Genomic DNA, 16,227 nt, shown 5'->3' with positions numbered 1-16,227 from the left:
GTCCCCCATAGAATCATCAACGAAAAGGATTTGTCACCTCAAAACGTTATTAAGACCTCACCTGTCAACACTGTCAAAGGAAAGTTGACCTTCGTTGTCAGGACTAACACAGTCTACAGACCTTTTATCCTCCCCAAACTGAAACAGAAACTCTTCAGCGCATATCACAAAAAGTGGATCACTACAAGCTTATTTTTTTACAACGATCAAAATCAGCTTGTTGTATTTCCCGTATTGCCTCTCTAGCCTTAATTAGATTTGTCATTATGAAGTTGAATGTTTCATTGTTTGTCTACTTCGTCCTTCGTTATTTAGAGGCTATTTCGTTGTGTATCTGAGTTACGAAAAACGCGTATTTTTAAAAGTGTATCCAGTACCGGGGTCGAACTGTTTGCTTTAAGTTTCTCTTCCAAGATTATCTTAGTTTGAGACCCATTCTATCTCTTGTTGTTGTCTATTGGTTTTGTGGGTGAGTTTAAATGCATTGTCAGCGCTCTTTGGGTTTTCGAGAAAGAAAGTTGTGTACACGTGTACAACACATGTTCTGATTGCACTTTGACTCTCTATCATATATACATATATATGTGTGTCATTTTGATCGAAGCATAAATGTTGAAGTTCCTCTGTTTTTTCTACCAACTAACCATCGTTATTCAATGGATAGTGATTCGTTTTGAATTTTAATTCTTTCGCACCTTCAAAGCAAATCCCCTAAAAACTTTTCCCTGGATTATTTTTTCCTAAACCTGTTCCAAGTTCAAAGTCAACCTTGAATGAAGTTGGAACCAGCGTCGAATAAAAGAAACGCAGGACACAGCACAGTATGTTCAACTTAATTTCAACTAAGTCTCGTTTTTTCAGATTTAGTGTTTAGTTATTTCCATAAAGTTTACTACTTATTATTTAGAGCTATTTATTTATTGCTGCTTAACTCATTTATCCAGGGATGCATAAGTTTACATCTTTTCATTCGTTGCATAGACGAAAGTTTTTCTCAAAATTCAAACAAACAGTATTCAGATAGGTTCGTGCAAAATCTATATTTCAAAGTTAGGTCCATCATGGAGTAAAGTTAGGCAAGTACATTTAATTCTAAAGCATGGACACTTGTTTTCCAATTCATTAATTTAAAGATGTCGTTTTGACTGTAAGATTCGACATATTATTGCTGTCCAGATTTGAAATGATTCTTTATATGATATCAGTTAACTATAAAACATTTAAAATTCATTTAGACTTCTGTAATTTGGGTATAATTTAGTTTATTTACTTTCCAGACAGCAACAAATAGCTTAAGACTTTAAAAATATATACGTGGGTTAAAGTCAAAACATGGATGGCGAAGAAATCGAAACGATAATCTTAATGCCATGACTAAACTTACACAATATAATTTGAAACTAACGAGTAAAGTCGAAGAATGAAAAACTCGTTGTCTAAAGTAATATTTGTAATGAACACATCTAAAATACAATTAATTCAATCCCATATCACTCAAGGTTTCTAACCATGGACTAATTAACAATTGCGGCTTTCAACCATGCAGTCTACACGTGCAATAGCTGTTTATTTATTGTATAATGAAAATAATTTTTATTTATCAATTCCAATGGTTCTTCGGTGCAAATTGTAGAGTAGTTAATTTTACACCTTAATAATCAATATTATTTATTAAAATAGTTTGTCTCTATTATTTTTTACGATAACTGGTCCTTATAAATTAACACTTATGTTTCACAGCATGACGGAGGCCAGAACAAAACATGGCACAAGTCCATGAAGTCACTGACAAGTGGACTGAGTCATGTTGGTAGGTGTAGACTACATGGTTGGGGACCGCGAGATGATAGCAACCGATGGTTAGGGACCCTGAATGACATGGCTCAAATCGTTTGCAATGGCGCAGGTGCATACACTCTTTGTGTTCTCACAAATTCTAATCTCCTTATTCCTCCTTGTCTCTTTTTTCTCTTGCCAAATTTATTTCAATGGATTATACTCTTTAAATAACATCTTCAAACACTAATCTTTCCAATTACTGCTTATGCTCTAACCGCCTCTACCACTACGGGATTTGAATCGACAACTGCATCTTTGTGCTAATGTGGTGTGGCAACTCGAACTGATGTACGTACGTACGAAGTTCTACGTTGTTACTGGCTGACTGACTGAAACTGAATTCCACAAAGATTTGGTCTCTTAGTAAAATGGTTCAGTCGGTAAAATTTTATTATCGCTTCACTCAATATAACCACTGCACGATCCAGGTGGAAGTTACCACTTCAAATTATTCCAGAAGTTTCAAATCAGTTTATCTTCATGAAACTCCGCCTGTAGCCCTTCTCGAGTTACTGCCGGTCCCAAGCCCGGGTAAAGGAGGAGGGTTGGGCATGGGGTTAGTGATCTCACTTCGTAGAAAACTAACTCGCTAAAAAAACGCCTACCCGAAAAAACAATTCGAACTATTTAAACTCTGCTCTGGGAGTTAGAAGGTCTTCATATAGAAGAATTATGACGCTTCATGGTGAAAGCCGAGTTTCTTCGGAAGTCACGAGGCCGATGCTCCTTCTAACAACCAGCGCAACAATTTTTATAGTTACATGGATCGTCCGAACAATGTGGGAGACCGGAAAGACCAGTCAAATAGCAACAGAAATGAGGAGATACAACTTAGCAGTACTGGGAATCAGCGAAACCCATTGTACCCAAGCTGGACAACAAAGGCTAAATACGGGAGAGATGTTACTATACTCCGGTCATAAAGAGGAAAATACTCCACACACTCAGGGAGTTGCTCTAATGCCGTCCAAAGTAGAACGAAATGCACTTGTAGGATGGGAATCTCACGGATCCAGAATCATCAAAGCATCATTCAAGACAAAGAAGGAGGGGATCACAATGAATATTATCCAATGTTATGCACCCACCAATGATAGCAACGACGACATTAAAGATCAGTTCTACGAGCGGCTGCAGTCAATCATAGAGAAGTGCCCAAGAAAGGACATCACCATTCTGATGCGAGATCTAAATGCCAAAGTTGGAATAGACAACACCGGATATGAAGATATCATGAGACGACATGGACTGGGACAGAGAAACAAAAATGGAGAAAGATTTTCAAATCTGTGTGCATTCAACAAATTGGTCATAGGAGACACAATATTTCCACACAAGCGTATACACAAGGCTACATGGATATCACCGGACCACACTACAGAGAACCAGATAGACCACATTTGCATCAACAAAAAATTCCGAAGGACAATGGAAGATGTGAGAACCAGGAGAGGTGCGGACGTAGCTTCAGATCACCACCCAGTTGTGGCCAATTTAAAACTGAAACTAAAAAAGTACTGGACAACTGGACAAACAGCACTACAAAAGTTCAATACAGCCTTCCTTCGAGATACTGACAGACTCAATGAATTCAAGATAGCTCTCAACAACAGGTTCCAAGCTTTACATAATCTACTGAAGAAAGAAGAAACTACTATGAAGGACAACTGGAAAGGCATCAAAGAAGCATTAACTTCAACGTGTCAAGAGGTTCTGGGCCTAAAGAAATAGCATCATAGGAGCAGAGAAAGTCCAAGCACAAGCTGAATACATGGAAGCAAACAAGCAAGTGAAGAGGAGCATTAGAGCCGACAAGAAGAAATACGTGGAAGAACTAGCAACGACGGCGGAAAAAGCTGTAAGAGAAGGAAATATGAAACAGCTTTACGATACAACGAAGAAACTATCAGGGAAATACAATAAACCAGAGAGGCCGGTCAAAGACAAAGAAGGTAGACCAATCACTGAAATTCAACAACAGCGGAACAGGTGGGTGGGATACTTCGAGGAACTCCTGAGTAGGCCGGCTTCAACGAATTCACCGGACATCGAAGAAGCACACACAGATCTTCCTATAGATGTCAACCCACCAACGAAGGAAGAAATCAGAATGGCCATCGGACAAATCAAGAACGGGAAAGCAGCAAGACCCGACAACATACCAGCTGAAGCACTGAAATCAGACATCGAAGCAACCACAAGCATGCTTTACCTTCTATTCAAAAAGATTTGGGAGGAGGAACAAGTGCCGATGGACTGGAAAGAAGGACACCTCGTCAAGATTCCAAAGAAAGATCTGAGCAAATGTGAAAACCACAGAGGCATTACACTACCGTCAATGCCAGGGAAAGTCTTTAACAGAGTGTTGCTGAACCGGATGAAAGATGCAGTAGATGCCCAACTTCGAGATCAACAAGCTGGATTCCGTAAGGATCGGTCGTGCACAGACCAAATTGCAACACTACGGATCATCGTCGAACAATCAGTTGAGTGGAACTCGTCACTATACATCAACTTCATTGATTATGAAAAGGCATTTGACAGTGTAGATAGGAGGATGTTATGGAAACTTCTTCGACACTACGGAGTTCCTAAGAAGATTGTCAATATTATCCGGAACTCATACGACGGACTATAGTGCAAGGTCAAGCATGGAGGACAGCTGACAGATGCATTCCAAGTAAGGACCGGAGTCAGACAAAGCTGCCTACTCTCTCCCTTCCCCTTTCTTCTGGTGGTCGAAAGGATTATAGAGACCTCGACATCTGAGGGAAAACACGGAATACAATGTACAGCTCAGAATCACTTAGATGATTTGGACTTCGAAGATGACCTAGCCCTCCTATCCAATACACACGAACAAATGCAGACAAAAACAGCCAGTGTAGCAGCAGTCTCTGTATCAGTAGGCCTCAGTATACACAAAAGGAAAACCAAGGTCCTCAAATTCAAAGAGGAGAACAGTAATCCAATCACTCTTGATGGTGAAACTCTGGAAGATGTAGAATCCTTCACATACCTGGGAAGCATCATCGATGAATAAGGAGGTTCAAATGCAGACGTAAAGACGAGGATTTGCAAAGCAAGGGTCGCATTCCTACAATTGAAGAACATATGGAACTCAAAACAACTTTCAACCAATATCAAAGTGAGAATCTTCAATACGCACGTCAAGGCAGTTCTACTGTATGGAGCTGAAAATTGGAGAACTACAACAACCACAATCAAGAAAGTACAAGTATTTATAAATAGCTGTCTACGCAAGATACTCAACATCCATTGGCCGGATACCATCAGCAATAGCCTTCTGTGGGAGAGAACAAACCAACTTCCAGCTGAAGAAGAAATTAGGAAAAGACGATGGAAATGGATAGGACATACATTACGCAAATCATCAAACTGCATCACGAGACAAGCCCTAACTTGGAATCCTGAAGGGAAGGGAGGCCAAAGAACACATTGCGTCGGATAATAGAAGCAGATATGAAAAGGATGAATAACAACTGGAAGGAGCTGGAAAGGATTGCCCAGGATAGGGTTGGATGGAGAATGCTTGTGAGTGGCCTATGCTCCTTCACGAGGAGTAACAGGCGTAAGTAAGTAAGTAAGTTATTTTCATGAAGTGATATGCTACTGATTTTCTCTAAAGATTTTTTATCCCTCATGTAAGCTGTGCTGTTTCTTTATTTTCGTAACCTATCCAAGAATCCACCTAAGTCAGATGTAAACAGAACAATTACAACAAATTTATGTGGATGGAGTGAACAGAATGCTTTTGATTCGGTATGTCTTAAACCCGCTTGTCGAACAACCGGTTCTAATGTTATGGGAGGTGTAGGATGTGGAAAATCCGAAAGATTCTCTTACCAAAAACCAACAAGAATCGGTAAACAGTACAAATTCTATCATTATGATGATCCGCATGCTTACATACTTCAATATAGACGGGATTGTACATTGAATTCTAGTTCGAAAGATCATAACCAAGACAAAGGACCAGTAGAAGAATTCAATAAATCAATAGTTGTTGAAATGGATGCAAAAAATTACAATGTAAGGAATTTTTTTTATTCTATTCATGATATAAAATCTCCTTATATCGTACTGTGAAAATACAATTTTGTAGTCAGGAGAAGGATTTGTTTAAGGAGTTAAATTACTAATGTACAATCAGTGTAAAATTAGTACGACAAAATAATTATCTGATCCTCACCCACTTTTAAAACATTTTACAATGTACCAAACCATTCATCTTCTTCTTCATACCTAAAATATGATATCAGCTCTAATCACGGAGATGATGTATTCATACTCTATATTTTCCATAATATTGTACGTTAGTATTTTATTCCGGCTTTTAATAGACTGGCTCACTAATCTTTTGTATATTTTGTTTAGCTTAAAATTTAGTCAACAGTTCGTTTAACTCTGAATAATGCATAATTATAATACTACAGTCGATTTGATTGCAAACTGAAATAATCTAAGTGAATGAACTGATAAGTCATTTACAACATTCACTTTTAAATTATAACCAAACGAATTCCAATGAAAAATATGACCATTAATCATTTATCTTAATATTTATAGTATAATTGAAACGCTTTTTTACTGACAACTCATTAACCTGATAAAGTATCACTGATATCAAATCCAGTCACTCTTGATGGTGAAACTCTGGAAGATGTAGAGTCCTTCACATACCTAGGAAGCATCATCGATGAATAAGGAGGTTCAGATGCAGACGTAAAGACGAGGATCGGCAAAGCAAGAGTCGTATTCCTACAATTGAAGAACATATGGAACTCAAAACAACTTTCAACCAATATCAAAGTGAGAATCTTCAATACGCACGTCAAGGCAGTTCTACTGTATGGAGCTGAAAATTGGAGAACTACAACAACCACAATCAAGAAAGTACAAGTATTTATAAATAGCTGTCTACGCAAGATACTCAACATCCATTGGCCGGATACCATCAGCAATAGCCTTCTGTGGGAGAGAACAAACCAACTTCCAGCTGAAGAAGAAATTAGGAAAAGACGATGGAAATGGATAGGACATACATTACGAAAATCGTCAAACTGCATCACGAGACAAGCCCTAACTTGGAACCCTGAAGGGAAGCGAAAAAGAGGAAGGCCAAAGAACACATTGCGTCGGATAATAGAAGCAGATATGAAAAGAATGAATTACAACTGGACGGAGCTAGAAAGGATTGTCCAGGATAGGGTTGGATGGAGAATGCTGGTGAGTGGCCTATGCTCCTTCACGAGGAGTAACAGGCGTAAGTAAGTAAGTAAGTAAGTAAGATATCAAATACTTTTGTTACCTTCTTTCCTGTTAATTAACAAAATAAATACATGTATAAAACTTCACATGGAAATATATTCACTCTTCTAGAAAATATCAAACATTATCTTTCAAAATGACTGGATGGCTTGGTTGAAGTTAAACATTAACACCGTTAGATGCCAGCTCAGTGGTCTAGTTGGTTAAGCGCCTCGCGCGAGACATAGGTCCTGCGTTTGAATCTCGCCGGGGGCGGGATCGTGGATGAGCACTACTGAGAAGTCCATACTAAGACGAAACGACCGTCCAGTGCTTCTAGGTTTTCCATGGTGGTCTAGCTTCAATTGACTCATGATTTCAACTAGTGAAATTTCTAAAATCACCAAAAAACCCGTTCTTATCTTCATTTGCTTATCATATGAAGTGTAACAAAATGAAATGAAATGTTATCACAATAAATTATTAATTTTTGTTAAATTATTGTACCAGTCTCTGTGTAGACTCACTGTTTCTGTTCCATGAAGTGTCAAAATCCAACAGTGATCAAACAAACTATGCTGCTTTATATCTTAACTATAATATTCTTTTAGTCTTCATTTCTATTCCGACTAAAATTCATTAGAGACAATATTTGTTTTTAGCATTCAGAGAAGTCCGATATCAGTCAGATAAACAATGAAAGTTTTTCTGAACAACCACATCTTAAATCAACGTGCATAACAACAACAACAACAACAACAAATAATTTTCAACCCCAGTTATCTGAAATAAAAGTAAAATCTACCAAGTCAACATTAAATTCTACTACTACTACTACTACCACTGTGTCTGGGAATCGTCATTTATGGGTGAATAACTGTCCTACTGGTCCAGGTCGTAATAATCATATGAATAAAGTTTCTAATGCAGATACCAGGTTAGCTTTAATTTCATTATTCATAAGAAATGCATTTTTTCTTCATTCAGAAAGCAGAGTTCCATGAGATATTTAGTAAAAGTTACATAATCTATTTTCCCATTAGTATTAATACCTCAATCTGTTGTGACTTTATATCCGGCTTTTTATCACGTGATTTACATACCAATCTTAGCACTGTGCCAAACCAATGATGTTCGACCGGTATGGGCAGTCTAGCGTCCTTATTGGTCCTATATCCACCTAGCCCGTCCACTTGAGTCCAGAACACCAGAAACCAGCTTTCAATATGCGAATCGAATAATTTATTTCAGACATACTGGGTTTATATATCAATCAAACAGACCGCAACGCATCATAAAATAGAAAATAAAATGTGTACACAATAAAGCCAAAAAGTGGCTGTGAACGCGGGAGGCAGTAGTTACTAGTTAGGCAATAGTTAACGAACCAAACCAGCCAAAAACTGGCTGTGATTGTGAAATACTATTACTAATAAATTGAGAATAACTCAGAAATAGTAAGTCGTGTAACAGTAGTCAATAGGTTAAAAGGAAGCCTGTAATAAAAGGAATATGAATAGACATATAATATAGTTACTTAATGGTTATACAATAAGAGTATTCATATAATATTAGTCCATAAATAGATCCTAACGGTTACTATTCACTTATTCTTTGTTCGGATATAAGTTCATACATAGTTCAATACTTTTTCATTCAGTTATTCTTCATTTATCTTTCATTTTGTTCTTTAAAGCAATAAACATGTCAGTCAAATGAAACAAAAATCAACTAAAAAAGAGTCAATCATTGTAAGTTTTTATTATTTTTTTTCTTTACATAATTTTTTGGTACTAAATTCAATTTCAGTAGTACAGATCATGAGTCAATTGAAACTAGACTACCATGAAAAAAACTTGGAAGTACTGGATGGTCGTTTCGTCCTATTGTAGGACTCATCAGCAGTGAAGCTAGACATTAACACCGTTGAATGCTGGCTCGCGCGCGAGAGTGATAGGTCCTGAGTCCGAATCTCGCAAGGCGGAACTGTGGATTCGCACTGCTACAGAGTCTCACATTAGGATTAAACGGCCGTCTAATGTTTCCAGGTTTTCCATGATGGTATAGCTTCAATTAACTCATGATCACAACCATTGAAATTACCATAATATCTACAAAAACCCCTTCTGATATTAAAAAAATATGAATGAGAGAAATTTTTCAAGATTTTCATACTCAACGTATCGTTCCAATGTAAACTTCTATCATTCCTTAGTTGTATACTTGACTGATAGTTATTGATTTAAAAGTATTAGATAGTTATCACTAAGGTTAACGAATAAAATAACAACCACTTACAAGTAATAAATTTATATGAAATAAAGATTCATTAGTTTTCAATGATGGAAATAGAGTAATTCAGAAACAGTTGATATGCATCTACTACTTTAGGTACAAACATTTCAATATTTCCATAAATGTATAATAGTCAATTGCACCACACTCCATCATTCGATTTGTGTGGGCTTGAATACTGACCGGGTGCCCAGATAGGAGTACATGGTTCTTTTAGAGGGCCATACCCAAAGCCTTTGACTTAAAGGTTTGATTCACAAGACAGTAGAGCAACTCAAGGAAATGTAGTCCAGTGGTAACCGGTGACCAATAATTGGTCCATATGCGACTTGTTCCTTCGGGATCCTGGAGCCCATGTACATCATTGGTTTGGAATGAGGATTTTCCAACTCCCCTAGGTGGACCCGCCGGTCCACGGTCAAAGCACCCTACATTCGCTCTTCGTCCTTTCAATTCCGTAAACAACACCCGTGGTGCGAGAAAGCAGTGAGTAGGACCTGTGTTGTTGTGCCTGTATAAGAGTGTCCATGTGAGAGCATTTGAAGAGGGAGAGCTAACAGTTCTGTTCTATTCAGCCTAGTTATTACAAACGGACCATACAGCTAATGTGAACCAGTCATTTGCAATGATTATTATTGTATGAATAGTTATTTGCCTAAATCTATTTATTTCACTCACCGAATATTCTGATTATTAATTCCAAAGTTTCAATTGACCTACAAATTTATTCAAGCTAACCTTATACATTAGTCATTTCATCATTAACAATGTTCATAGATTAAATCACGAACTAATGTGGTGTATGCTACTAATTTAAACAGTGAGTACATGATTATTATTGTATACGGAGGGTTGCGGCGATTGCAAAACATTTATGAATTAAACTATAAACTAAGAAGCTGTGAACAGTGGATTTTAACTAGTTCGAGTGTCAATGAGTTATCTACCTAACCCTACAGTCTATGAACATTACGCGTTCACACTTAAGACCGATCTTAGGTTCGATCTACTGTGGTGGAGTTCGTGGATGGGCACTACTAATGAAGGGCTATATCCTAGGCTAAAATGACTATTTGAGATCAGTCATTGATTTAAACTACGAAAATTCTAGTCTCCACAAACCCTCATGTAAAATTACAATCGTATTTTACAACGGCAACAATCGCCCAAAAAGTAATTTCGATTAGCATACTATTATTATTAGAGAATCTACAATACGAATTTATAAAATGCGGGTCTGCTGAACGAGTAGATAAGACAAATGATACCATATAAATGCAAAGACACAAGGGTGTGAATACATTGATTTGCTGTAGGAACCCCTTTGTTAACTCACATCACTATTAAAGGTATAACAAAGTTCAAACCGTCATTCCAGTTATATGTAAATTAGAACCTAGGTCATATGCATCGGTTCCAGTTATTACACATCATCACATCAATATATTAGAGTAGTAGAAGTAGCAACAGTATGAATAGTAAAAGAAAAGATGAGTCAGAGACGATATCGTTCAAAAAGGGAATATAAATTTGTGGAATAAAACGGTATTACCTACTTTTGAAACCGAAGTCTAAAGTGTGAATACATCCCCATCATTATGACCGATTCTAAGTCATTTCATCTATCTCTAACCATTAGTTACGATAATCGTGCCGATTCCACACTAAATAGTCTGTATAAATCTAAGTTAGCTGAAGCTAGCCCTCCTATCCCATACACACGAACAAATGCAGATAAACACGATTAGTGTAGCAGCAGTTTCTGCATCAGTAGGCCTAAACATTCACAAGGGAAAAAACAAGAACCTCAAATACAACACGGAGACCACTAACTCAATCACACTTAATGGCGAAACTCTGGAACGTGAGGAATCCTTCACGTGCCTAGGATGTATCATCGATAATCAAGGAGGATCAGATGCAAACGAAGGGCGACGATTGGCAAAGCAAGGGCCGCATTCCTACAATTAAAGAAAAAATGGAACTCAAAACAACTGTCTATCAACAAACATCAAAGCCAAAATTTTCAATTCAAACGTCAAGATAGTTCTACTGTGCGGAGCTAAAATTTAGAGAACTACTACAACCATTATCAAGAAGATGCAAGTATTTATAAACAGTTGTCTACGCAAGATACTCAACATCTATTGGCTGGATACCATCACCAATAGCCTACCATAGGAGAGAACAAACCAAATTCCACCTGAAGAGGAAATTAGAAAAAGACGATGGAAATGGATAGGACATACATGGCAGAAATCACCAAACTGCATCACGAGGCAAGTCCTAACATGGGATCCTGAAAGTCCAAAGAACACATTACGTCAGGAAATAAAGACAGATCTGAAAAGGATGAATAACAACTGGGAAGAGCTGAAAAGGATTGCCCAGGACATGGTTGGATGGAGAGTGTGCTAGTGGGCGGTTTATGCTCTTCCACGAGGAGTAAAAGGAGTAAGTAAGTAAATAAGCTCAAACTATTATACAATATCATCACAATAGAATTAAGTTAAAAACACTCACAGTAAATGACTTTTGTTGCTACCTTGACGTGGTGGTCAGGCTTGCCTATCGTGATGAAACAATCGAGCCATATTGACTGGGACAGACGTTCCTCAAAGTCCTACCATGCCAGACAGATCGATTGGACAGCGGTAAGAATAAAAGCAACAAACCTAAAGTCCGAAGGCGAAGTCGTACTGATGACTGTACAGAGGTGTGACAGCAGTAAGGTGTTTCCTTCAGACAACCAGCATGACAGCGATGCTGCCTTCCCACAAGAAGGGATAGGATTAGAAAAGGTCGACCCTAAAGATGCACACCTCATCTTATCCCATGGATATCCGTCTCCGGCGGTAAGGTCTCAACAAGTACGGAGCTAACATGAAAATTACTCACCAAAGGTTGTGTGCGACCGACCCCAAGCAGCTGTGTCCTTTGGGTAATGCGGTCAAGCTCTCAGGTTATTAAGACTACCTCTAATCCAATCTCTTTTTCATGTACCTCCCAAAGAATCCTTCCACCATGTGGGTGACCAGGATGTGATGACCGCCCTCATACCTCTAACAGCACTCAAGACAGTCAATGAATTAAAATGGTTATAACTAGTAATTATTAACCAGAAAAGCTAAGTATTGAGAATCAAGTTAAAGATGTCATAAAGAGAGATATGTTTTTGTAAGTTGAAACTGATTTTTGAATATAAGAGACAATTTCAATGGTAAAGTCACAAATAAAGTTTAACTTTTATTCAAATTATACCAATATCCTTTTGACAAATTGTACAACAAGAGAAATGTTTATTTATCTATAGAAAATGTTCAGAATTATTAATTACTATGGTAACAAACTTACCTATTTATTGTCGTAAATTCCATTCCCCCACCCCCACCCCCGCAAACACACACACACATAAACATAAAAAAAATAGAAGTCACATTACATTTATTCAAGTCAATTGACATCAGGACAATTCTCTGATAAAACTGATATGAATTCAAATGGATCAAATTATATACCTGTTCTACGTATAAAAAGTGCAACAAAATTGAATGTAGAATCTACTAATTATATAACTACTATTCAACAAACAATTCGTGATGCAAATCATCCTGAATTTTGGCCTTTATTATATAAGAAATTGATTCATTTACAAGCTGAACGTGCTAATCAAACTGAAGAAGAGAAATAATCATCCCCCCCCCAAAAAAAAATGTATGTGTTATTATTTATTCATTTTAAATAGTTCAAGTATTTTACAATCTCTTTCGTATAGTCACTAAGATACAAATATTCTTATTGATTGATTTAAACACATAAGCCTTGGTACAATGATGCACCAAACAGATATGCACCACATAAATCAGGATACTGTCTGGGTTTCCAAACAGATGCAGGTGGTTTTATTAGGAAGCCACAACCCAAGTCTTTGGCCTAAATGTCCAATCTACAAGGTAGTGAAGCAACATCGGTAGATGCGGTCGCATGATAGTCGGTGATCAACAATTGGTTCCTGCGCCATATGTTCCTTCAGGATACTAGAGCTCATGTACACCATTGATTTGGAATCAGAGTTTTCAACCCCCATAGGTGGATCCTCCATATACATCAACAAGGTTAAAGCACCGGACATTCGCTTTTAGTCCTCTCAATTTCGTAAACAACACCCGTAGTGCGAGAAGGTAGTGAGTCGGACTTCCGTGGCAGTGGTTGTATGCACGTGGCCATGTGAGAGCATTTAGAGAGGGTGAGCTGACTCTCCCCACTCTCGGCCGTACCAGGGCATTTGGAGGCCGATAGAAATATTTACAATTATTTTAATTCCTCAAGATAATGATTACCATAATTAATAACCAGTATAATGTAAAAAATTCTAAGATCAATTTTTATCATAAATTGACACTGACTAGTGAACCACTAGATAACAGACTCATGGAGCATTCAAACCATCTGATCTTACGATAACTACAATACCTTTATTCAATTAAGCTTAAATCCAACTGAGGTTAAATTATGTAACTATCGTTCACCTGTCACTCGGTACAAGTGTATTTTAATAACCATGGATTCGCATTAAAACTTCAAGGATTACCATTTACTAGTAGACACACTTAAATATACAGTTTCATAAGTGTAATCTAACTCCTCATCAATCTCATACACTAATACTTAATCTTAGAATACTATTACATCAACTGTAGTTAACAACATTATCCGACAGTAGACCAAAAAAAGACTTGAAAATGTACAAGTGATAAGAATTCAATCAACTGTTAAATGTATATGAAATAAGACCAATCAACAAATACAGTTATTATTACGTAATATACAGAAGAATAATTAGAGACTGTCAGTTTAGTAGTTGTGGAGATTGTTAAGCTTTTGATTGAAATCATGAACCGATTGATGTTAGACCATCACTGAAAACCTGGAAGCACTGGACGGTTTTTTCGTCCTACTGTGGGACTCCTCAGCAGTGCGCATCCACAATCCTGCTCGTGGGATTCCAACCCGGAGCCTTCAGTCTCGCGCGCGAACGCTTAACCTGCTGGATCACTGAGCCGGCATCCAATGGTGTTAATGTCTAACCCCAACCAATCCACAAAGTTGCGCGACCATCTTCCATTGTACTGAGGTAGACACGTGTTTCTACCCAACACGGATTAGCTCCACTGGACACGACTTCTCACCAGAACTTCGAGAATTTTCTCACGAAGCTAGTCACTAGTGAGCATATGGTAATTATCAGTTTAGTGGTTGTGGAGATTGTTAAGCTTTTGATTGAAATCATGAACCGATTGATGTTAGACCACCATTGAAAATCAGGTTTTAACACCATTGGATGTCGGCTTAGTGGTCCAGTAGGGTTAAGCGTTCGCGCGCGAGACTGAAGACCCTGGGTTCGAATCCCACGAGCAGGATTGTGGATGCGCACTCCCACTGAGGAGTCGCACAATAGAACGAAATGGCCACCCAGTGCTTCCTGGTTTTCAATAGTGGTCTAACATCAATCGGTTCATAATTTCAATCAAAAAATTAAAGATTGGTTCAATCTTTATAGTTAATTTGTATCATGAGTAAATAATTGGTTTTTTATGTTTACTAGATTGAATAATTGAATGTGTGAAGTATATGAACAAAGAAAATTCAACTATTTTTCTATGACTACTATCAATGATAACATTTATTTAAATATAAGTGAAATAAAATGATTTAATGATTTGAACTACTCGACTTAAATCAAAAACATTTACAAACCTTCTTCATTGAATGACTTACTGGTTAGCGTTTTTTTAGCGAGTTAGTTTTCTACGAGATGAGGTCGTTAACCCCATGCCCAACCCTCCTCCTTTTCCCCGGTCTTGGGACCGTCACTAATTCGGGAAGAGCTGCAGACGAAGTCCTTGTCATTGAATGCCCATAATTAAAAAAATGATGATTCTTATTAGTATGATTTGACCATATATTACTTACTTACGCCTGTTACTCGCACTGGAGCATTCTCTAACCCACTCTGTCCTGGGCGTTCCTTTCTAGTTATATCCAATTGTTGTTCATTCTTCTCATATCTGTCTTTATTTCTCAATGCAATATGTTCTTTGGTTTTCCTCTCCTCCTTTGGCCTTGAGGATTTCAAGTGACGGCTTGCCTTATGACCATATATAATCATTCTACTCATTATGGATATAGTTTAGACTTTACACAGACATAAAGAATATAATATGATCGAGGATATTTTAACATAATTATTGGAATCGGTGTGTAACGGTTAGGCAGGAATCGGCAACAAATTTAGTAGCTACTCACCCCCCACCACCACCAAAAGAATCTTAGGTTTTAGGGGGTTGTGTAGTATAAGAAATCAACAATTGGTCTTATCTCTGTGAAAGATTAATACTTAATACAAATGCTACTACTCTTTATGTACATTTGCTAACTTAAAATGACGATCAAAAGATGATTTGTGTTGATCTGGTTCAAAAACAGAATAAGTTGTTCAATAAATTCATTCTGATCACGTAACAGGACGAATAAAACAAACAAAGTAGAGGATTTGCTGCCCTGCTTACCAATGATCTAAGATTGTGGTTTCGAATTCAACCACTTCTTAGTGGGATATTGAATTGGAATACAGTCGTGCCTGAACTAGACTATGTATATGATTAACACACAACTAGAAATTTAAATTCATGTATACCTTACGAAGGTAGATACCGGAAATATATTTATCTTTCGTGAGGTAATAGTATTTAATCCAATACAATAATCGCTTAGGCTCTTATAACCGTCATATAGACTAAACCCGACCGCTGTTGCTACTTT

At 37.4% G+C, this 16,227-nt stretch overlaps 1 protein-coding gene across 1 annotated transcript; it reads left to right on the top strand.

The window, feature by feature from the left end:
* The first annotated feature begins 320 nt into the window (after positions 1 to 320).
* MS3_00009715 (uncharacterized protein) lies at positions 321 to 15,913 on the top strand. Its single transcript, XM_051218115.1, has 6 exons — positions 321 to 821; positions 5,545 to 5,892; positions 7,773 to 8,047; positions 8,807 to 8,861; positions 12,836 to 13,119; positions 15,011 to 15,913. The coding sequence occupies exons 1-5, from the start codon at positions 774 to 776 to the stop codon at positions 13,094 to 13,096; spliced, it is 987 nt and encodes a 328-aa protein (XP_051064552.1). The 5' UTR covers positions 321 to 773; the 3' UTR covers positions 13,097 to 13,119; positions 15,011 to 15,913.
* The last annotated feature ends 314 nt before the right edge of the window (positions 15,914 to 16,227 follow it).

Source organism: Schistosoma haematobium, chromosome 7, assembly GCF_000699445.3.
Source record: "Schistosoma haematobium chromosome 7, whole genome shotgun sequence".
NCBI classification, from domain to species: Eukaryota; Metazoa; Platyhelminthes; class Trematoda; order Strigeidida; family Schistosomatidae; genus Schistosoma; species Schistosoma haematobium.
This window is presented reverse-complemented; position numbering and strand designations above follow the sequence as displayed.